Source organism: Perissodus microlepis, chromosome 4 (genome assembly GCF_051167445.1).
Source record: "Perissodus microlepis isolate ML-2025 ecotype Zambia chromosome 4, ASM5116744v1, whole genome shotgun sequence".
Lineage (NCBI taxonomy): Eukaryota > Metazoa > Chordata > Actinopteri > Cichliformes > Cichlidae > Perissodus > Perissodus microlepis.
This window is the reverse complement of record NC_140464.1, coordinates 21,154,014-21,177,175: the sequence shown is the minus strand read 5'-3', so window position 1 is coordinate 21,177,175 and position 23,162 is coordinate 21,154,014. Positions and strand designations below refer to the sequence as shown.

At 41.0% G+C, this 23,162-nt stretch overlaps 1 protein-coding gene across 1 annotated transcript; it reads right to left on the bottom strand.

Annotated features, from left to right (window-relative positions):
• Nucleotides 1–143: 143 nt before the first annotated feature.
• Nucleotides 144–21,983, bottom strand: ciita (class II, major histocompatibility complex, transactivator). The gene is made up of 22 exons (XM_084926425.1): nt 20,392–21,983; nt 14,936–15,004; nt 13,321–13,356; nt 13,135–13,176; nt 10,439–10,561; nt 10,236–10,295; nt 9,676–9,723; nt 8,225–8,449; nt 7,731–7,781; nt 7,388–7,501; nt 7,241–7,300; nt 6,909–7,126; nt 5,439–6,778; nt 4,716–5,252; nt 4,273–4,452; nt 4,117–4,188; nt 3,949–4,029; nt 3,759–3,842; nt 3,543–3,626; nt 3,362–3,445; nt 919–1,002; nt 144–814 (listed from the first exon to the last, which is right to left on the bottom strand). Exons 1-22 carry the CDS (start codon nt 21,689–21,691, stop codon nt 739–741), a joined length of 4,968 nt encoding a protein of 1,655 aa, XP_084782551.1. The 5' UTR covers nt 21,692–21,983; the 3' UTR covers nt 144–738.
• Nucleotides 21,984–23,162: the final 1,179 nt, after the last annotated feature.

Sequence of the window (23,162 nt, the reverse complement as noted above, 5' to 3'; positions counted from 1 at the left end):
GACGTTCTTAAAGGTCAGTTTGCATCGAAATGGAGAACAGAAACATGCAGTGAAGGAAGTGAAAAGAAGGGGTTTTTTCAAAAAACCCATTGAATTCAGTGAACACAGGGGCATCAGTGGAAAGAAAACACTAAAAATAGTAGTAGGGTGACAGTGTCAAAGCATTTTATTATTATAAAATTAACCAATAATCAGTACAGTATAATTTATAGCCAGAAAAACACACCGTTATCCTCTCCCTCTCTCTCTCTCTCTCTCTCTCACACACACACACACACACACACACACACACACACACACACACACACACACACACAGAGCACCACAAATACACAAATAAAGGCACCTAAAGGCAGATAATGGCAAAAACTTGGACAGACAACTATAAAAAAAAACAAAAAAAAAAACAAACAGCCACCTTTAATAACAAAGGGTGACTATAAAAGTGCAATTGTGCTTTTTGAAGTTGAAAGTACTGAAAAACAGTACACACACACACACACACACACACACACACACACACTTTGTAATGCAGATAGTGGAATGTTATGAAGAACCAGCAGCAGAGAACAAGCAGCAAGTACGTCAGTTGTAGTGCAATCTCAAGTTTCACATAATCATTTGTTTGTGTCCTTTCCTTGCAAGCACACATGTTTGAAAATGCATTGTGCAATTTAAGTATACATCATGAGATGCATGATGAAAACAGTTGATAAGCTTGTAGGGAGGTATTGCATTTTAGTGCAATAGGATGCGGCTGTCCTGCTGAATGAGTCTCTCAAGCACACCGAAGGGGATGCACTGGTTCCACATCCTGGGATGATGAAATGAGATGAAACAGGGTAAGAAAAAAAAAAAAACACAAAAAATTGGAAAAAATAAATATGTGTGATGAAGTAACATGAAAGAGCTCCTCACCTTAAAGTCTTAACTTTTGTACAGTTTCTTAGGCTGGCTCCTAAGCTCTGTGCGCCGACATCTGTTAGTTTGTTAAACTTTACGCTGTCAAAGAAAAGTGAGACAGAAGTTAGATGTGTTTTAACAGAAAAAAGCCTATAGCGCAAATCCAGACATCGTAATATGTTTTGTCTATAATATGAATACATGAACGCTAAAAATAAAACCAAAGCAGAAGTAGCAAAAAATGTGGAAGTGCTCTTTGCTTTTCACTTGAATTCCCAGTGAACTTCTGTTTGAAAATGCTTCATCGCAGAAATAAACATTTTTACAACCTGGTATAAAAACAGCTTTGGGACCACTGTACCAGGCAAAGACAAAGATAACCTACATAAATATAAAATGCAGTTTTTAAGTTATTTATTTTGATTTATTAGGGAAAAAACTATTCATATGTCACAAGGTGGAATGGACAAGTTTAACTGAGTGTTTTTTATTTTGCATGTGTTGCTGTGTTTTATTAGTTTCAATCTTTTAATAATGTACAGTGTTTAATTCTTATGGTTTTATTGCATGTTTTTATTGTATGTATTTGTTCACTTGTCCCAGAGAGACTTGACCCCCCTCCTGATCACTAATTGGACACACCTGGGAGGTCACAGAGGAAATAAGAGGGCCAACAAGAGGGCCTGGCAGGACAGAGACAAGGGAGGGACACCGGAGGAGGGCAACAGGACGCCGCCCTATCTCCTCTCACGGTGAGACTATAGTGCAGGTGAGACACAGCAAAGCAGTGGGCAGAGTTGAGAGCTCTGCCCATCCGGAGTAAGTCCCGAGTGATACCGTGCTAGAAGAAATCCCAGTGATAGGAAAGAACAGTGACTGTTGCTGTCCCCTCTCTCTTCTGGCTAGGCTGCTAATAAATCTTTATTTTAAATTTTTTTGTGCTATTCGAAGGTGTACTTTCTAGTGTATTTCAGATCATCGTCCTACTGCAAAACCAAAGGATGCATGTACTTAGGGCCAGGAACTCCTGGATGGACATTTTCCCTCAGGTCTATCTGGTAGAGAGCCGAATTCATGGTTCCATCAATTGCAGCAAGTCTTCCAGGTGCTGAAGCAGCAAAGTAGACCATCACACTACCACTACCATGTTATGTTCTTTTAATGAAATGCTCCATCAGTTTTACGCAGATGTAATGGGACTCGAAACTTCCAGAAAGTTCAGCTTTTCTCTCATCAGTCCACAGAATATTTTCCCAAAACCTCATCAAGATGTGTTTTGGCAAACGCGAGCCAAATCCATCTGCCTTTAGTCAGAGCTCTACAATGGATGCTTTTTGTGCCCACTGTCTTCCTTTTTGATGAATTATGAACTCTGCCCTTAACTGAGGGAAGCGAGGCCTGCACTTTAGATGTCGTTCTTGTGACCTCTTGGATGAGTCACTCATGTGGTCTTGGAAAGTTTCATCACTGTTCTAAGTTTTCTCAAGCTGTGGCTAAGAAGCAGAAGCAAGCAGTGGAGTCCAAGAGCCTTAGAAATGACGTTATAACCTTTTTCATATTACTTTGTTTCTAAATTGTTGCTTTATATTGTGGGATGATGTTGCTTTTTGAGATCTTTTAGCCTGCTTCACTTCATCAGACAGGTTCTTTGTAATTCAACAAGTCTGCCAGTAATCAGCCCTGAACGTGGGTAGTAAAACTGAACTCAGCTTTGTCATTTAAAAACTGCATTTTGTATTTACTCAGATTTATACCATACCATACGCCTGACTTATACCAAAATATGTTTGATGATATTTATTTAAGTGTGATAAATATGCAAAAAACTAAGAAGTCAGGAAGGGGCAAGTAAGCTTTCACAGCATATTAAAGTGATACATTCTTAGGGGTGTGGCCACTTTGACTGACAGGTGAGCATCACCTATAAACCTGGGTCTCCTGTCTGCTGTCATCATGTCAGCTAATTCAAATGACTGAACCGCACCTCTCAGTCATGTTTGTCGTGCTGTGGTGTAATTTTTAAAATTATGTGTACATTACTTAGCACTAAACTCGTAACTTGTCTCACTGCAATACATCTGTACAGTCTATGGAAGCACCTTGATATCCAAGTTTGCTAGACTGACTCACTTTCATCACAAGCTAAAGACCCCTTTCTAATTTTAAGTAGTCACTGGTGCCTTACTGTGAGTGAAAACATAACCAAACAGCAAGCGAAAAAGGACCTTAAAAGTATATAAAAAAATTAACTAAGTGAAACTATGTAGAAAAATAACTGTCAAACAAATGAGTTGTCTTGTGGTCAGTTCCCATCCACAACCAGTCCCTGCCTGTGTAAGTGGACTTACTGTCAGTCTTTTAAACAGGAAGACCTTTGCTAAAACAGAACCTTTTACACTGAAATGTATAAGAACCTAATTCTTAGCCATCAGTTCCAAATAAAAATGTCAAGTCTTACTCAAGGTCAGTGAGGGAAGCCATGTGTGGGAGAACAGCTGCTAAACTCTCTGCCCCTTCATCAGAAATCATGTTGCTGTAGACACTGGAAAAAATAGCAAGATAAAGAGGGAAGTGAAATTATGTGGGTCAAAAGTAAGTGCCACTTTTAGGTTCCTCTGTAGTCTGTAGGCAGATGTTACCTTAAACAGTGCAGATTAGGCAGGTCCTTCAGTGTGGCTGCTAACTTCTTCACACCCTCGTCTCCTATGCAGTTCTGTGATAGACTGGAAACCAGAAAAAAACACAACTAAACACACGTATCAAAACTAAGTTAAAAGCTAGACTGTGATGTTTTTGGGGGGTGTCATGGGAGCTCAACTAATTGTGTCTTTATACCACCAATGACAAATACTCACTTAAGTATCTCCAAAGAAGGGAGTGAGACTAAAGCACTGGCCAGCTTCTCTGCTCCTTTGTCCCCGATCTTGCTGTTCTCTAAGCTAAAGGTGGTGAGAGAATGAGGCTGTCAGTTACTAGAAACATCTCATAAACACAGAGCGATGCCTTAAGCGTAATACAAATAGAAAAAGTGTGCTGTATACTTACTCCAAGTGCTGTAGGTTATGCAGCCCTGGCAGGAGATCCCACAGCTTCGGAAGAACCAGAGGACCATTATCTGGACCAAGTCTACAGGGAACAGTATCATCATTATCATCACCAGCTTCACAGTGACAACCATAATAAATTCAGATATCAAACATCTGAGCTACTTACTCAAACTCCAGCTTGTGTAGCTCTTTAACTGCTGGCACTCCCTCAGACAGGATGGAGTGAGACTCGCTGGAGCTACAAGTGAATATAACACGTTTTCACAAACCAGTATGTTGCAGTGTAAATCTGAATGTGTTGTGCAAGTGTGTGGTGTATTACCTGTCTGATAGCCTCTTGTGAATGTGTATGTTCACCAGCTTTTCCAGGTGCTCTATATGACACACCTGTTTAGCTTTCAAAGGATGGATTGTGAACTTGGACACTGCCCTCTGGAGGAGACTTTCTTCGTCACTCTGCTCCAGCAGCTCCCAGAGGGTGATGGCATCAGCAATGCATGACCTGGAGGACCCACAACACTGTGTTTAACACTGCTATTGGTGCTGGTAAAGATCAGTGACTATCAAGTCACAAAAAAGTTCCCAATACTATCCTTTAACCATTTAAATCCTGAGGATTGAACCATAAAAACGTAAAGAAATACAAAAGATTACAAATTAGTTCTCTGGACAGGCTTAAACAGGATAAGTAAACTATGACCGGACAGCCACAGTTTGTGGGATAGTTGTAGCAGGGTAGGGTTTAGAGCTGTATATAAGCACTACCTGTATGTGTTGATGTTGTTGAGGCCAACCAGAGCTCGAAGTCCACAGATCTGGATGCCAGAGTCCTCCAGGTCCAAACAGAAACTTCTGCCTTCAGTTCCCCCCTGTTCAAGTGCTTTCTGAACAGTGAACACATCTGGCGGGCTTAGTTGAACTCCATGAAACGTCAGGAACTCTGGAAGATTTGCTGCCAGGTGTGTCACCAGCCGAGTCCTGCCAGCTTCTCGGCCACCATCACTGTCCGTAAAACTCGCCTCGTAGACGTAGTGGCATGCCTCCAAGATTTGGGAGGGAGTAAGGTCAGCGTAAGAAAGCCCTTCCAGGTGTTTTGTTACCAACCCCTGCTTGTTAGCCACCATATCTCTAAAGGCTGTCTCTGTATGCGTGTGGAATCGCTGCAGTTCTGTCCTATTGTGGAACAAGAGGCCAACTGCAAATCGCTGAGTGAGCTCAAGTTCCTCCCTTTGAGGTCGCCGACGACCTTTCCCCCCAGACTGGAAAGGGAGGGTCTGGAGAAAGGACCGGTCTGTTAAAGTCCTGGAGAAGCAGAAAGAGAAAATGTGTCATGGGAGATTGGGGGATTCTAAAAGTCTGAAAGTGAAAGAGAAAATAGACTGCAAGTGGAAAGGCTTTCATTTTTAATCTAACAGCATATAAACAGTGGATATTATGATATTTTAGCCCTACTGGCTTTTGATGAATCTGTAAACGGTTGATTTCTACCTTGACAAAGCCAGATGTACTCCTGCAATGTAACTCTGAAGGAAAGGGTTGGCCCATAAGAGGATCTGGTCATTTTGGTGATCAGTTAAATCATTGGTGGTCCTTTCACTGTTTTCAGTCCTCTGTTCTGTCTCTCCAGCTTCTGTCTCATTTTCTCCTTCCTCCTTGGTACTATTTGAGAGGCATGGACTTGCTCTCAGCTGATGAGAGAGAAAGAGGCCTGTACTCAGACCAAATGCCTTGACTTTGGCAGATATGTCCCGTCCTGTGGGAAGGATGGAAGAGTTGGCTTTCACCCCTTCCCAGGCCAAAGAGCTCAGCTGGGACAACAAGTCAAAGTCCTCCGTTACGGCTTCTCCGCCACTGCTCCTGAGATCCTGATCCACTTTGTCTACTTGCGCCTCCTGATCTTGTGCCTTCTTTGCCCTTTGGGTGCGAGAGGAAGTGCGTGCCTGCGTTCTGGACTTCGCCTGATTATTTTTCGAACACTTCTTCGCCTGAGAGGTATTTGAAATTTGTGTCTCAGTGTCTCTTATGGATTGTGCTTGAGCTTCGGTGTGTGTGGGAGTACTCCTGCCGTCTTTATCCATTTTTAAACACAGCACCTGATGACAGAGCCCAGTTAAAGTTCTTGGTAGGACATCCACACTTCTAGACTGCTCTAAAATCAAGCACACCAGCCGGCATAGTCCGGGGTTCCAGCAAAGGAGATTTAGGTAACTCATGCTCTTTAGACTCTCCAAAGCTGATTCTCTGAGGCCAGGATCAGAGAAGTACTGGGACAAATATGTTTCCACATTTGCTGGGGTAAACCCACACATCTCAAGAAGGCTGTCTGTACGCCTGAGCAGCTGGCTGGCAGTTCCCCGTGGCCGGGTGGAGAGTAGAAGAGTGCAGCCTGGAAGCAGGACCCTTTGAAGAATGGCAGAATACAACTGCCTTACTGTGAAAGTCTTTGCCATGCTGTCTTTTTGCAGTGAAGCTGTTAGGTCTTTTTCCTGAGCTTGAAGTAGAGTTTCATAGTTCCGCAATTCATCAAAACCATCAAAAATGATGAGCACACGCTTAGGGGCTGCCAGGATTTGAGCATACACTGCTTCTGGGTCCACACAGGATGGGGCAGAGGAGGAGAGGTTGAGCAGGAGTGTCTGAAGACTGTAGACCGGCTCTGTCACACTGAGCTTTTTGCCATCCAATAGGAATACAAAGTCAAACTGAGGGATGCAGTCTCTGGACCAATCAATACACAGCTTCTTGATCAGAGTGGTTTTTCCCATGCCGGCATTGCCAAGCAGCAAAATGTACTGTCTGGATTTTTCTCCATTTGAACCATCAAAGATCTGAGTGGAAAAAGATAAGCAGGCAATGAGTTTAACAAGGTTTTTTTTTTTAATTTAATTTAATTTTTATTTTTTTTATTTTTTTTATTCTTTTGTGATATAATCTGTCCAGTAAAAGTGACGCTCCTACCTGACTCAGTGGCAGCATGGTTTTTTGCCGATCTGTGTCTCCCTTGATGACTAGCTCCTTGTCCAGGCATTTGTTTGTATTTTTCCCAGAGCGAACTACCTCTCTTTGGCTCACTTGAACATCTACATAATGAGAAGACAGGCTGAGGCCCGCCTCCATATCCTGGTAGGTTTGACTCATGTGAGCTTTGGCTTCTTGAATGTAGTCCTTGACATTCTCTAAAAAAGAAACAAGACTGAGTACCAAGCTGGTCCTCCACAAACCATTGTATATTCATGAGATCACTGTAGACAAAGTAAGAAGAGATCCTTAAAAGCCATGCGGTAACTTACGTGGAATATCAAGGACCTTGGGAGACTGAGGAAGAGGTGATTCCTTACATGGAGACATTTCTGAAGTGGAACAAAGCATGAAGTTTGTCACATGCCAGAAACTCATAACCACAAGGAGGAAGATTTGAGACAGATACCGATGCTCACCATTGCCTGGGGATACAGGTGAGGTACAAGGAGGAGACATGGCTTTGCTAGCTGTTTCTGACAGAGAACCCAGTGGGGACGAACTCATTTGGACCGGAGCGACTGTGCCATCGACTACAAACAAAAGAAAAGAGAGTGAAATGACTGCATCGGCACACAAACAAAGCAGATGTTACAGAGAGCAGTTTCCATGTTGTCTCTTAAAAGGCAGAAGCAAAACCATAATGAGGAACAACAAATAGCACAACATCACCAGAGAAGACAAGAAATAGAGAATAGCATGCACACATGGACACTCACACGCAACCGCCCCAGATAAAAGATTTAACCTTTTTTTACTCACCTGGGGAGAGTGGTGGTAATTGGCATTTGGGGGGTGGTGACACAGTAGGAACTATATTAGAAACAACAGTTAGACAATGGACTACTTGTACAGGGTATGCACAATAATCAGTACACATTAAATAATTAAAGATGTCACTGACATGAATAACACGACCACCAGTGGACAGAAACAACAATGGCAAATCAATAATTACGATTGAAAAGAACTTTTTTTGCATTGTAAATAGACATGATTGTGTTACAGGTGTGTGATTGCTAATCAAGGCTGTAGCAAAGCCACAGTTTTTCAGAAGAAGCTTTATGGTCAGATTGCCAGGGCAATTAAAACTGTACATCAACTCATTTTCTTTGCATAATGCTCAACACCCCTAGTCTGCAGTGTCAATAAAAACGTAACACCAGAAGAGTCACAAATGTCACTTTCTGCTGGGCTATGACATAGCAGTACACAGGAAACACTGTTAACTCTTGGCATGCCGGTATTTAACTCACCTAATATATATGTAGGTGTAGTGGCGCTGCGGGGGAGTGGAAACCTTATGAGCGGAGGAGGAGGAGAAAGCTGGACTGGATTTCCTGCGGAATCTGAGATAGTGATAAACTGAATGGGAATCGCAGAGCTTGTTTGGGAAGGGTAGATGCGAAAAATTCTTGGTGGAGTGGTGGTGGACATCGGTAAAGTCTCTGCTGGACTCGGCCCTGATGCGGGATCACTGCCTGCAAAACAACCAGAGCTGGCATCAGTTTCTGGGAACTGGTTTAGTCAGCCTTGAGAGTTATCAGAAAGGGAGTTGGAAAAATGACAACAATGGTTTGTTTTTCAAAAAACAGCGAAAGATTTACGGTCACAAACATCCTCATTGCAGAGCGCTGTTGAACTTGTTACTCAAAGACAATCGCATTCCGTATTTACTTTGAAACGTGATTACTTTGTGAAAAGGCGTTGCACTATTTACCTCCTATTGAAAGTTATTTCTTACACTACTCTGCATTACTTCACCACTTCATCCCAGATGTACTGTCACACAATTTCCATCCAAGAATGAAATAATAAATCTTACATTCAATATCTCCAAAAATGATTAACTCAATAAGGAGAGGATAGATTCGGTATTTGCTCTAAACCATCACTTTCTTGGCCCTTTGTGCAACAAACATGAAGTAGTGTTTAACCTTCTAACCCTGAAAGGTTTCACTCTGCTCTGTCATTTCTCTTATCATCATGTTGGGTGATCATGCAAGTGCAAATGAAAAGGGAGATCAAGCCAAAGACAAATGGACCAAAGTAAAGTGCATTACTCTGCAAATACAGACATGTATACTTAAATTTGAGTGTCCTATTTCTATTTGTGGTGTAGTATTTCATTCTAAGCCGAGCCATTAAATCTCTTCAGTGACCAGCAGCTGCTGATGTAAATGAAAATACATGCTCGGGTTTTTTTTTATCACATTGCGTGGTAAATCGGAACTATAAAAAGCACCAAACTCATGTGAAGCGAGGTGGGTAAGGTGCGAGTTCTTCTTCTAATTCTTTGGCGTAAACTCATGACTTACAACTTCAAGTTCCTGTTTTTTTTTTTTTTTTACAAACTAACTGGTTCATGCACATCGGTGGAGAACTATCACCCTGTGATCCAAAAGTCTAACCACTGAAATTTCATCTGAATTACCTTTTTTGTAAAAAGTCACTCTCACATGCACGTGCTGAAAGTGGCTCTTTTTCATGCTAGCATTTTACCTTGGAGCTATGCAAGGGATATTTGTAATATGATATGATATGAATTGCAATATTTGACTTTAATAACCTATCTTGCAACCCTGGTAATCCTCTTTCAACTCTTATCCTGCAGAGTTTCACTTTTTCAGATCAACGTCACTTACAGCACTTCAAGTTCAAAGCTCCAGATGTTGCCTCAAAAACGGTTTCAGTTTTCATGACTCACCTGGCTCAACAGCTGGCTCAGCCTGTGACTCTTTGGTTTTTGGTTGACCTGCATGAGTTGAAGAACCAACATTACAACATGACAGCAACAAAACATGCTCAGAACATCCTTAATATGGAGATCTTTTACTGTTACTAGAGAATGTTATTTGTAAACATATCCTTTTCTTTTTGTACCAGATGGTAGTTCATTTTCATGTGATCTTCTATAGTATTATTCCAGATTTGATTAGCAAAAAACAACCCCCCCCCCACCCCCCCCCAAAGCATCTCTTAATATAGTGATACGAATGGAAACCAGTGGCTGAATTTTAAGCTCTGAGTGTTTGAACTTTTTCCACTAGTCTTAAACATACCAACGTAATTAGAAAAGTAAGAAAGTGCAGTGTCAAGTGCTATAAACACCACAGTATTATGACTACCATAAAATGATAAATTGTCATTATAAGTTTAGTTATAGTAGGCTTAAGAATGTGTCTATTCCACTGGGTCCCAAATGTAATGTGGGTTGGAAACTCCATCATTTGTTAAACAATCAGAGGAAGACTCTGGGTTAGTCACCTGATGGTTTTGGCCGTTTTGCTTTGGGGCTTTCATCCGAGCACTGCTGTGGCTGAGAATCTGGAGAGGGAAAAACATGTAAGCAAGACTTTAAACAATAAAGTGAAAATGACAAGTTAGAATCCTAAAATTAAGTTTTATATAACAAAAAGATGCTGGTAGGGTAGATGCTGTTCTTTGTGTAGTTACGAGCCAATCATTACCTCTCGGTCTTTTTCTCCTTCGTGATTGGCCTTTTGCTTTGGGTTCCTGTATCTGCTCAATGCTGTTGGCGATGGGTACCTCAGCTGCTGTGGGGAGGTCATCAAAGGTCCATGGATGAGGAACTAAAAAAGTCAATGTAGCATTTAGCAGATGCCCCTACTCGAACGTGTTGTCATTGTCATGGCATTTCATTACTGAATTAAAAATCAGTAGCTTTTCAAGGCATCCTGTGACAGTTAGATAAACAGTAGGATTTGATTGACTTTTAAATTATGGTATTCTGTTTTTATTTACATTGACACAGCCTCCCAGTTTTGGGGGCAACCAGGATGTACATGGGCTGCCTTCATTTCTTTTGTGGATACTAAACAAAATGTAAAGACTGGACCAGAGTCCGGTCCATTGTCTGTGGGCTTAATCACATTTGATGATGTTGTGAGAGGTTTACATTTTACGGGCCGTGCATTTACAATATGCTGGGTGGAGATTTTTGTGTTTGTGTACTAAGATAACAACAAAGGTGTTTAGATGTATATTGTAGTAGATATTTAGTTTAAGAAGACTGTGCAATCTAGTCACCATTGTTTATGTACAGGGGCAGATCTACTATGGTGGCATGAGGTGGCATGTGCCACCTAAAAAAAAATCTCTTGCCACCCTTAGTGTCACCCAAGTTTATTCAAATAAGCTAGCATTAACACTTTGAGCCTAGCTACAAGTAACACTGAATATGAGTATGTTGCATAATGTTACCCGATGCAAGACCTGCAAATGTGTAAAGAAATGGCTTTGATTTTGCTGATTTCCATGCCACCCTAACAAAATGTTTCTAGATCCGCCCCTGTTTGTCTAGCATGCTAGGTGGTTAGCACCATTAAGAAATGCTGGCATCTTTTTTTTTAAGCTGAAGGCAAACCACCTCACATATCGAGTAGCCACGGCTTCTCTGCGCAATGATCGATGTTAATGAAAATAGCTTTTTTAGTTGCATCAAAACACTGTTGCAACTAATGTAAAATTTTAATATTTACTTATTTAAAGTTTACTTAAGAAATTTTACTTTTACTTACTGATAAGTAAAAGCTATTACAGCTAATACTTGCATAAAACTTGCATACAAAAATCTATATAAATATAATTAATTGTACTCCTTATATTGGATAACACTAAATTAATACATGAAAGGGTTTAGGTGACAATTATAAATAATCATAATTACAATTATAGCTATAAGATACATTTATGACAGCCTGTGCACATGTTTTGTTGCTGCAAAAGTAATGTGGTCCCCTTCAAAGACCTTTGAAGAGATTCTGCTAAAAATCTTTAGGTTCATGTTTAAAAGATAAAACAGTAACTTTGATGGTCAGTTACTCTTACAGAGAAAATAATCAACAAAAGAGACGCTTATGTTATTGCTAGATTTGTCTTATGCAATATTAAGCATTATGATGGATAATAAAGCCAAATGGGTCATGGCAACAAAGTGCCAGCCTTCAGATTCGAGCAGTAGCCTAACTCTGCTTTGTGATTGGGTCATCATTTAGATGTTTTTTTTCTTAAAGGTTAATTTATAACTACAGACTGAAATGACTGAATTACTTGTTGACGTCACTTAAGAAACTCTAAATTTCACTGAGCCCCTCATCCTGAACGTTCAGATGAGGAAGTGAACCTCCGACTGTGACACTGAAAAAACACAAACATTTCTTTACTACTGCGTTTGTTGTGTTTTGTCTTCCTTCCTCATTATTCGGGAAGGTGAAAACAACACTGGTGCATTTCTACAACTAGATTACCACGTTGTGGTTGTAGGCCTCCACCACTCAGACCTATGTAATGTGTAAGATTCCTACACATTACATACACTGGAATTACCCAATTTAATGGTGGTAGTTTTAATGTTATGCTTTACTGTTGCTTATAGTTTAGATTATGGCTGTCCAATATAAGGCCCAGGGGGGCAGAATTGGCCTGGCAAAGACTCTGATCCGGCCCATCATGCATGACTTTGAAAATGTGAAGGGTGGCATAAATTTTGGACTTTTAATTGTATTTTGCTAAATTTTACAACTTTTGCTACATTCACGTTACACCAAAGTAATAGAAAAATAATTAAATGCCAGAAAAGATCCATTGTTTTCACTATCCATTGTGGAAATGTAGCAGTTTTAGCTGAACGAGTCCTTGTGACAGATTTCCTTCATGAGACTCACCATGAAATTAATAAATTTACAGGAAAGATTCAAGTTCTCTGTATCTGACCAAATGACTAGTAAATGATTAGTAATGACACTGATACTTTGAACTTTTGTATTAAATGAATTAAGTCATGACTTATTAAGAATCATATTTGACATTTGTGTGAAACTTAGTCATAGCTTAAGATCATAATAACCATAACCTTTGAATATCAACTAATTTTACGCAGTTATTTTATGAGTCCAAGTGATTGTCTGTGATTGACATCAGAGATTCACTGCCATGTTCTTTGTTTTCTTCTGTTTTTCCTCATGTTTCTAGCTCTCCTCCCCTGTCTGTATCTACACTAGGATTTAGATACAAAATTAACAGTGAAGTGTTCTTTTTTTTTTAAGGACATCAAATGAAGAACATGTTTAACCTTATTATGTTATGTGGGCTCTGTTAAACACTATGTGACAACAGGTACAAAGTAACAAAAGGAGGTTCTTACGGCTGTCGTTGAGTTCTAAGTAGTCAAAGAGGGAATCAACATCTGAAAAAGTGCACAGAGGTAATTATAATTAGATAATAAACTTCACATACATGTGAGACACGTAATAGAAAATTACTATGTGCGGTTTTACATATAGTACACTACACATGAGTAAACACATATAGATGTTTGGCTGCCACTTACCCAGCAATTTTTCATTTATATCATCATCCAAATTATCTGAAAAAATAACAATACCATCATCAGATAACAGAATTTCAGTTTCAAAATATAAAATATGTAAAGTTGATGTATTCATTATACAACACTGCCTCTTTTAAATATGTTAATTACTAATTACTGGTGGAATAGATTGGATATTAGACAGTCAATATTCATTTATTGTTTATTATTTATTATTTGTCCTGTGTTACATGCAGTTTTTCAGTCTGTTTGTTTAAGCTTTTGTCACGGCCCGTGGCTCGGCATCCAGGGAGCCGTGGGAGGCTGCGGTGGCCACACCCTCGGGCTTGGCCACCTCCAAACCACCTGCGTCTCATCTGAGGCAATCACCGGAGGACTACTTCAGCCAGCTCTGACGGCTTCTCCTCGCCAGTCTGTAAGTCTCCTCCCAGTGTGACCAGCATTCGGCGTGGAAGCCTGTGGCCTGCCTGTCCTCCTGCCTGACTGCCTCCCTCCCTAGGATTCCCTTCACGGGCACCTCTCCCCTCCAAGCTCCACGGTCCTGCTCTACCTGTAAGCCTCGGCAACTGATGAAGTCTAGCTGTTCATTTCTTGATAATCTGCGTGCTGTTAACTGTGTCTCCCCTTTCTGTTGCAGTTTCCCCACGGTCCCGATTACGTGCTCCTGGGCTCCACGCTCCTCGTTTCCCCCCGTGGCATGAGCCTTAGTTTTTCGTTTCCTTAACGTTGTTAAAAGATTCCTCAGTTCAATAAAAACTTGTACATAGTTCTGAGCTGCGGTGTGCTGAGTCTGCTTTGGGGTCCTGTTACCTGAACACTCCGTGTTCTGTGACAGCTTTTACTGTCCTGTGCTGCCTTCCTGACAGTAACAGCTGGTTCAGTGAAATATTCAATCATATTTTGGGGTGTTGGACCACCCCTATCTCAACTGTTAAGCTACCAGTGGTACTAGTATATTTTCCAAAGTGGATGGATTCATCAACTTCACTTCAACTGAACAGAAAGACAATGATCCCAAACACATGAAACCCAGTTCTGGAATGATAAAGCAGGCTAACTTTAAGTCTCTGCAATGATCCTCCCAAAGCCCCCGACCTCAACCCTACTGAAAGTGTTTGGACTACTAAATAAAATTCACCAATTCTTCCAAGAATAACTGTCAGAAATCTAGCAAGAATTAGCAAGAACTGCCAAAAGCTTTTGGTAGCGTTTTAATGGTTGAGGTGCACCTTCCTAAAAGACATTTAGCTATATAATAGTGGTGGAGTATGCATGTATTTGAGCCTGTATGTGAACTTTTGACCCCGTGTGGATTTGAGGAAAACAAAGATAAATTCAAACTTGTGCGCCTAATTCTTGTTTTTATAATTATTAAAGTTGCATGCAGCACAATCGTGTAGAGCCCAAGTGTATATAAACTGTTTAAGATTAAACTGCATTTCATTCAATAGTTGGTGTTAAAAATGTCTGCTCACAGATAGAAAAATAGAAAGAAAGGAGTGATAATAACCATCTGTGTCTTATTTAGAAGTGTTTGTTTGTGTTTTCACTGCCTCAACACATAATTCACCTTTTTATTATCAATGCAGAAAAACAAAGTAGTGACAATACAAACCTATCAACAGATCCGCCAAGTCCAAAGGGACTGCGATGGGATTGGGATCCACTTCCAGCATCTTGACATCTGGTGGCGCATAGGAAAGAAATCAAATATCCTAATTGGTTATTATTATATTTGTAGGTTAAAGTGGAGTTGAGGATAAGCTGAATAAATGTTGGTAGTTAAAGATCGAGTACAGGGGGATGCTTTTGTCAAAGCTGCAATTCCTTCAAGCTATTCCTAACATAATGCCATCACAATAATAATGGGTTGGACAGAGACACCCTAAAAACACAATGCCTGTTGTAATAATAGTAATGTGAGAAAACAACAGAGGATTTACTGAAAGAGAAGAAAGTAGGAAAGCAGGAGAAGTAAATCAGCTTCCTGTCAGTACACGATACACTACAGTATCTGGCCACAGTCTGAAAAACCATTAACACCTTGACTTTATCACTGTATGGTTAACTGTTCAAACTGTGTTTACAAATATGCACTTTGACTCTGGGGGAAAAGAAAAACGCCTGTGCTGGAATTTTACTTGTGCAGGAATCTCAGGTAAACCTGCTTGCAGAGATGACTACTGAGATCTTTTACAGCCTAAAGACACCTTTAGGATAACCACGATGTGGACAGTAGAAAAAAACCCAACAACACCAGAAAAATCAAAAAGCAACTTTTTGGCCTGATGAATCATTACTTGTACAATAAAACACTACACTGACTAATTCTACAAATCACCCAAATTGCAGGAAGGCAGTTAAAAAAGACAAAAAGGATTTCATGCAAAAAAACCCCACTCCAGTTGTTTTAAAGGTGATCATGCACATAAAGGTGCCCTTGAGCGGTGTGGTTGTCTAGCAGTCTATAACCATGTGCCCATGTGTGGTGCCATTTGAGCAGTTAACCAGGTAGTTCACAACACACACACACACACACACACACACACACCTTGTTTATTAGACCAGACACAGAGGACTACAGTCGACTATGGACTTTCGACTCACATCCTTGTTTAAAATTTGTCACTGTTTTTCTGAGAACCACTAAAAATAAAGCAGTATATATGTGCCCATTACCTCCCTGAATAAACAAACAAACAAATAACAGTGCAACCAGTTGAGTTACTGATCGCACACAAAATGTGTCTCTAATGAGGAACTTGGGAACCTGAAGCACACAAAGCACCATGCTGTCTGCACAACTAGAAGAGCAAGACCTTAAAAACTAACAGTGAAAAATAAATATTAAAAAGAAAAGAAAAGAAAGAAATATTTTGTTTAGTCCTGAGTCGGAGTGCGTGAAATTCTTTGTCCCTGCGCAGTCCCACACTAAATGGCTGCCAACTATTACCAAAATATTTTAAAAGTTACATTGAAAGTGATTTTCAACAGTTAATGTACTTCAGTTGCCCGGAATTCCCCGCAAATCCCCAACTGGACTTACTTTCACTTACGACAACGTCTGATCTATTATTTTTGTGCACTGTACACGTGTGGGGTCTATGATGGTGGGTGCGACTCCATCTGGTCACACAAAAGCATAATGGAGTTGATTCTTCTTGTCATGGCTGAAACTTTCAAAGCCAAACGCAGAAAACCAATGCAGGTGCTGAAGCAGCCGCTCAATTAAAACTTTAACCTAAATTTGCTTAAAAATTACTAAAGTGGCCCCTGTAAATTAAAGGAAAAAAAGTGTGGAAAATCCCCGACAAATCTTATTATTCTGTGCCTGCGCACTTTCATGAATCCACAAACCCAGTCCCACCGGAGCGCACCGTGGCTGATATTCCTACCTGTCGGGTCTCTCTGGGTGATGCTCAGGTCCTGTAAACGCCCTGATGTGATGTATAGTCTGTGTGTCTCAAGTTCCATCAGCCGCTGCATATATCCTCAGATGACCTATACACTGAGAGCGCGCAACCTGCTGTGGCTCACAATGCTTTTGCTTTCACTTTGCCTAACATGCCTTACCAAAAGCACCAAGCCGTTAAAGGGCGGTTCTGTGTGCAGAGTGCACCCTGCATCTGTTTTAGGTCTGTTTTAACAACAATGGAAGAAGCAAAGAAAACGTTCAAGTGGCGCGCCACGAGGGACAGGTTTATGTTGAGGAACAAGGGTGACGTAAAGCAAACAGGTCACTGTGCGTTACAGTCGCCACAACATCCTCAAATATCCCTTTGTTTTTGTTTTTTCCCGGGCAACATGAGCGTCAAAAGGGGGCTCAACTATTTTGCAGGCTACTTAGCTTCATGTAGTCTGCCTGGCATGTTTTGATGGACTTTTAATTAACCTCCTAGGACCTGGCATCCACATATGTGGACATCACATTTTGGGTTGTCTAGACCAAAATACTACATTTTGTTTTACAAGGGCCTGATATCTAATTACGAGGACATTATACTGCCACTGTTCTATCGAAATTTAAAGCATATGTGGATGTCATTTTTCTCAGAAACAAAAATCAAGTAAGTTTTTTTTAAATTACGTAATTATTTGTTTTTACATTCATCAGGTCCCAATCAGCCCAAATAGCAAAGAGAAATTAAAAATGCATGCAATGAAAGCATTTGGGTCTTAGGAGGTTAAAGCTTGTTGTTTTAGTTAGGTGAACTATATTTCTCCCTCATTCCTGCATTGGAAGTCTTTAGATCTTAAGATATAACTGCACTTCACCTCAAATCTAAAGCTTGATCTTGCACGGGACAACAGGCATCAGTAGCTCTAAAATGGATCACATTTTGCTTTAATCTCTTACTGTTTAATTTTCTTATTAATATTATTATCATTAATAGTCATCCCCTTTTCTACATTCTACAACTATGACATTGTTTTCTATCCATTGCTAACAGTATGCTAAATACTGTATGTTCATAGTTTGCCTTTTGCGGATCACAGTGAGGTGTTGTACAGTTTCTGCTCTGTGACCACCTTAAGACAACCGAAAAACAACATCAGCGTTCACTGCCAGGCCTTTGGAATTGACAAGGAAACATGGGTAGTTTTCAACAGTGGAGTGGAAAGTACCTGCTCCACCTCCACCTCGCCGCAGCCAGGCAGATAAACCAAATAGATTGTGCCTTGTTGCCAGACACATTTACATCACGCTCATACCATTCATATCAAGCTTGATCCACACAGTTACATAATAGAGGGAAGGCATTTTAAAAACAATGCGTTCGTTTTACAGAAAGTCATGTGTCTGTAATTAATGTCGCACTGGCCTACATTTATTTCCTTGAGACTTATCATTACACTAAGTTAACCAACTTGATTTTTTGTGTTTGATGCTTTCGGAGAGATTTCTGTTTCACACAGGATGAGTAATATAAACACACACAACACATCTGAGGTTAAGAAATATGTGGGTAAAGACAAAATGAGGGGGTGGAGGAATTAAAGTTGGGCCTCTGTGTAATTCGGTGGGTTAAGCAGGTATGCCAAAAGGCTATTCCAGTAGGCAAGGATCCATTGTGGCGCATGCCACTCCCTTTGCTCTTTGTCCCCCCTTTCTTATCATAAGGAATTGTAAATGCCAAAAAATGCCAACAAACTGCATTTCGTTGCCCTGTACCTGTGCATGTGCAATGACAATAAAGTTGAATTCTAATTCTAATTCTAATTCTAGGTACATCCTTTTCTTTCCATTGCAGATTTGTGTGGTGTGGTAGACAAAAACTTGATCTTTTTATTCATTTTAAAGCTGCAGCAGTAACAGAACTAAGCAATGACGTCTACCTTTTAACAGGGCAAAGTTATAACACAGAAACCTGAAGCTGAAACTAAAGCTCCACACTTGTAACTGACTCAAGGTGGTAACCTCTACCAGGCTAAACATTATCAGAAAGCGTTCTTTGCCAAACTGTGTGCAAACCGAAAGTAGGTTACCACAGCAAAGCTGAACATGGCCGGTTACTAGTCAGACCAGCTTCACCGTCATAACAAATCTAAAGAATAACCTTTTTGTGTCGTCTAACTATTTGTCAGGCCCACATGAAAAAGTATTCACACTTTCATAATGTCTTAGCATTTTGTTGCATACGAATATGACAAAGATAACTCAAATGAGTTTTTAAATGATGATTTAAACGATTAAGGGTAAAAACGTATCGGCCATGGTCGAATTCTTTCTCCAAGTCCATTCCACCACTCTTCGAGAAGATAAGGCTTTTGTGGCAGTTCTTTAGATGTTGCTCTGGACCTCCGGATCTCCTGGATGAGTCGTTGATGCCCTCTTGGAGTAAGAGCATTTGGTAGGTCATCTGTTTCTGTGAAGGTTCACTACTGTTCCACGTTTTCTCCATTTGCGGACAATGTCTCTCACTGTAGTTCAGTGGAGTCCCAAAGCCTTAGAAATGTCTTTGTCTCTCCAGGCTGACAAACCATTTCTTCAGATCGTGACATGATGTGTTGCTTTTTGAGATGTTTTAGCCTCCTTCGGTTTATTGGACAGGTTCTATATAAGTAGAGTCTTGATTCGACAGGCCTGGCAGTAACCAGTGAAATTGAAACTAAACCCTGGGGATTATGGGGATACTTTTTCACACGGGCCTCAATACGTTTGGATAACTTCTTTTTCTTAGGAAATGATCATCATTTAAAAACAGCATTTCGGTCATCTTAATTATCACATTTGTAAATGGCCTGCATTTGTATAGCGCTTTTCTAGTCCATAGGACCCCAAAGTGCTTTACACTACATTCAGTCATCCACCCATTCACACACACATCCACACACTGGCAATGGCAAGCTACATTGTAGCCACAGCCACCCTGGGGCGCACTGACAGAGGCGAGGCTGCTGGACACAGGCGCCACCGGGCCCTCTGACCACCACCAGTAGGCAAACACGGGGTTAGTATCTTGCCCAAGGATATTTGGCAGGAGGCAGCCTGGGATCGAACCACCGACCTTCTGATTGGTGGCTGACCTGCTCTGCCACCTGAGCTACAGCCACCCTTTGTTTCACAATCTGAAACATTTAAGTGGCTTAAATATGCAAAAAGAAATCAAAAGGGGGGCAACAACTTTTTCACAGCACTATGCTTTCTTGACAATGGCATATTTACACCTAGAAGTCATAAATTTGCAGCTGTTGTCAGAGAGTGAGTAACCAGCGCGGGGGACCTTGGAAATAAAAAAGATACATGTGTATGGAAGCTCACCACATCCTATTTTTAACTGGATCCAAAATCAGAATGTCAAAATGAAACTGAAAGTGAACCACACCTTAACCACCAACTCAAGTCCTGGTAGGAATAAAGCCTGGAGCAGGCTTTCTGTTTCCAAACAGACCAAACTGAAAACACCAGAGGATAAATATTTGTCCCTGCCCTGTGCTGACGCCTGAATGAAAGCAGCTTTTGTTCCTGTAATCCTGGGCATTTCATATAAATGATAAATTATAGAAGGAAAAAGAAGGAAAACCAGTGAAAGTTAGAAGCATCTGAACAGAAGCTTAAATGAAACTTACCACAGTGTGACTCCATAGTGTCCTTTATGCCTGTTATTCCATCTATGTCCCAGGTTGCTGTTCCATAAACATTTTCGGTGACCCCTGCCATCATGTCATCTTCCGCTGTAACTGAAGCATCTTGTGGTGCAAACGAGGGACTCAAATGTTGAAAGGTAAATTGTGCAAGTGCCGAACCTGTGCCACACTGTGTGTCCTCAGGCAGACAACACAGGTCATCTGCAGTTTCGCCTGGCCACCACGCATCCAGGAGGCCCCCCATATTGTCTGTGACGTTGTTGTTTGAGTCTGTGGCTTCACAGGCTTCCACAGGTGATGCATTTCCTCCTTCTTCGAAAGTTTTAAAGGGATCCATGCAGATTCCAGGTGTCGCCACCTCATCATATAAAGGGTAATACAAATCCTCAGGTGTGTCCTCAGCATCCAGCGTGAAGCTTGCGTTAAAGTTGCCGGTGCACGCATCGAGTGTCCTGCAAGCGGCTGCAAGCTCCATTTCCTCTTCCAGATCTAAAATAGCACATTGTGCTTCGCCGTATGTCACTGTGTTATCACTAGTTGAACATCCAGTTGTGTTATAATAAACTAAAGGCTGTAACATCCTTCTTCCTTTGTCCCAGTGCTGCCACAGAGGTACAGCTATCCGCCTAGCAGCCTCTTCAATCTGCTCTAACCACTCCCTCTCAATCTCCAAATTCCCCTGATTTACCCTTTCACTATCACTTACCAGCTTCTGCATTGAAGGTGCACTTGTCAGCAGTTCAGTTATTTCATCACTTAATGAAAGTCTGCCATCAAACACTTTGGGTACAGAGTAGAGCCTTTGTGTGGGGTAGTGTTCGTCCATTGCTGTCCCCTCCCTCAATTCCTGAATGAGTTTATCTCTGGAAATAACTTGATCCTCATATAGTGAGCAAGTCTCTGGCTCCAGTCTTGTGCTGTAATGATCATCCACTGATGGGACAAACTCTGATCCTGCCAGGTGGTAGTCAACGGAGGGAGACTGTGACCCACCTTTCCCTACCTTAATGAGCGGTCCATGGCTGAGATGCTGGTGGGTGCTAGATGCTCGAGAAACAAATACCCCATCGGCCTCATCAGATCCCGGTATACACCCTGATTCCCCGCAAAGCAGCTCCGGCGCAAGCCCATCAGTGAATCGATGCAGACCCAAGCTCTTGCTGTACGCTTCTGAGATTATCTGCTCCTCCACCAGACCCTCCAGCAGAGCTCGGATCTCAGCAGGTGAAGCCCAGGTCAGAGCCGAGCGGACTTCGTCCAGGACCTCCTCAAAATGAGCCATGACAACAGTGTCGGCTCCCTGGGCATGGAGGACTAACAATAGAAGCAGCGTATTGGAGTTATTTGAGTTTGTTCTTTATTTTTAAAGGGACTCGGTGATTTTATCCGGGAGGCGGTCGCATGAATGGTAGGAGGTGTTATTTCCCAAAGCCAGAAATGTTATTATTGGTATCATAAGGAAGTGAAGTTACACAAGAAAAGGAATCTGATCGAAGACATTATGGCAGTCTCAAACTTTCATCATCACACATTTCATCTTTAAACAAAGTTACCCGTCTTTTTTTTTTTAACAGCTGGTTTAATATTTTGCCCAAATTCGATTACATGGCTGTCATGTTTCTGCTTTTTCATGTTAAGAAAGAGGCAGTGCCACACTACACACTTTCTTCTGCACAAGTGGGCTGTTTTTCAGCTCAATCACACGCGATAGATTTCATTAAACTATTTAGTTATGATTTGGGGACTTAATCACCAAATAATCACCAAGGCTGCACATTTACCTATTTGTCCCCTTAAGCTCATAAACAGAACAAACACAAAATTCACACAGAACCCCCCCCCCCCCCCACATAAATGTAAAGCCCTCTCCTCGGGTCACATTGTGAATGCGAAGGTGCAGTCCTTGTGTTAACCGATACAATCTTATGCACCATACTGTGAAGTTTTTTGGCAGGGACTAAAACCGGTTTGGCAAAACTACGCATGCCTCAGTGCCATGTTTAGCATTGCTCATTTGCTTAGTAGAAATTGAGCTGCACCTTCTTTGTGTATCTGAGGAGCCAGTTTGTTGTTGTTTTAAGTAATTGGGAGTCAAATGCTCTTATTGTTTATTGGTGATAATGATTTATTTTAAAATAATGGAAGAAAAAGCAGTTTTACCAGCTTTGTCTCACCTTTCCAACCGTTTCCTGGAGTGTTTTATTATGAGTAAATCTAACTTTACTCACAAGCTAAAGGTGAAGCGTTACAGGTATGCTTTACAATAAAGATATTACTCTTATGTATCATAACTGTGGGAAAGACATTAGCTATACGAGTGTGGTTATGATTGTTTTGTCTGCTTACAGGATGCAGATACAGTTTCACATGTATTTTCTGCTTAGCTCTGGAGGAACTACAAGTGTGGAGAGTGTAGTGCACATAAGGACACAAACACACACAGACTGTGAAACAAAAAATTCCAACCAGACTGGTCAGTACACACCTGGCAAACCTGATGCCACACCACTGATACTAAAACAATTCAAAGAGCCAAAAAACAAAGAAATAATTTGAATACTTCAACGCAAATGAAGCGTGTTTAATGAATGGATGCTGTTTTCATTTGGTCATCGGTCACATCAATAATTGGACATGAAGATTTTAACACAATTATGAAAAGACCAAATACATCCAGTGGTTCAAATTTGTAAAATGACCACATATTTATGACAGCTGAGAATGTGAAAAATCACCTAACCCTAAATGTAACT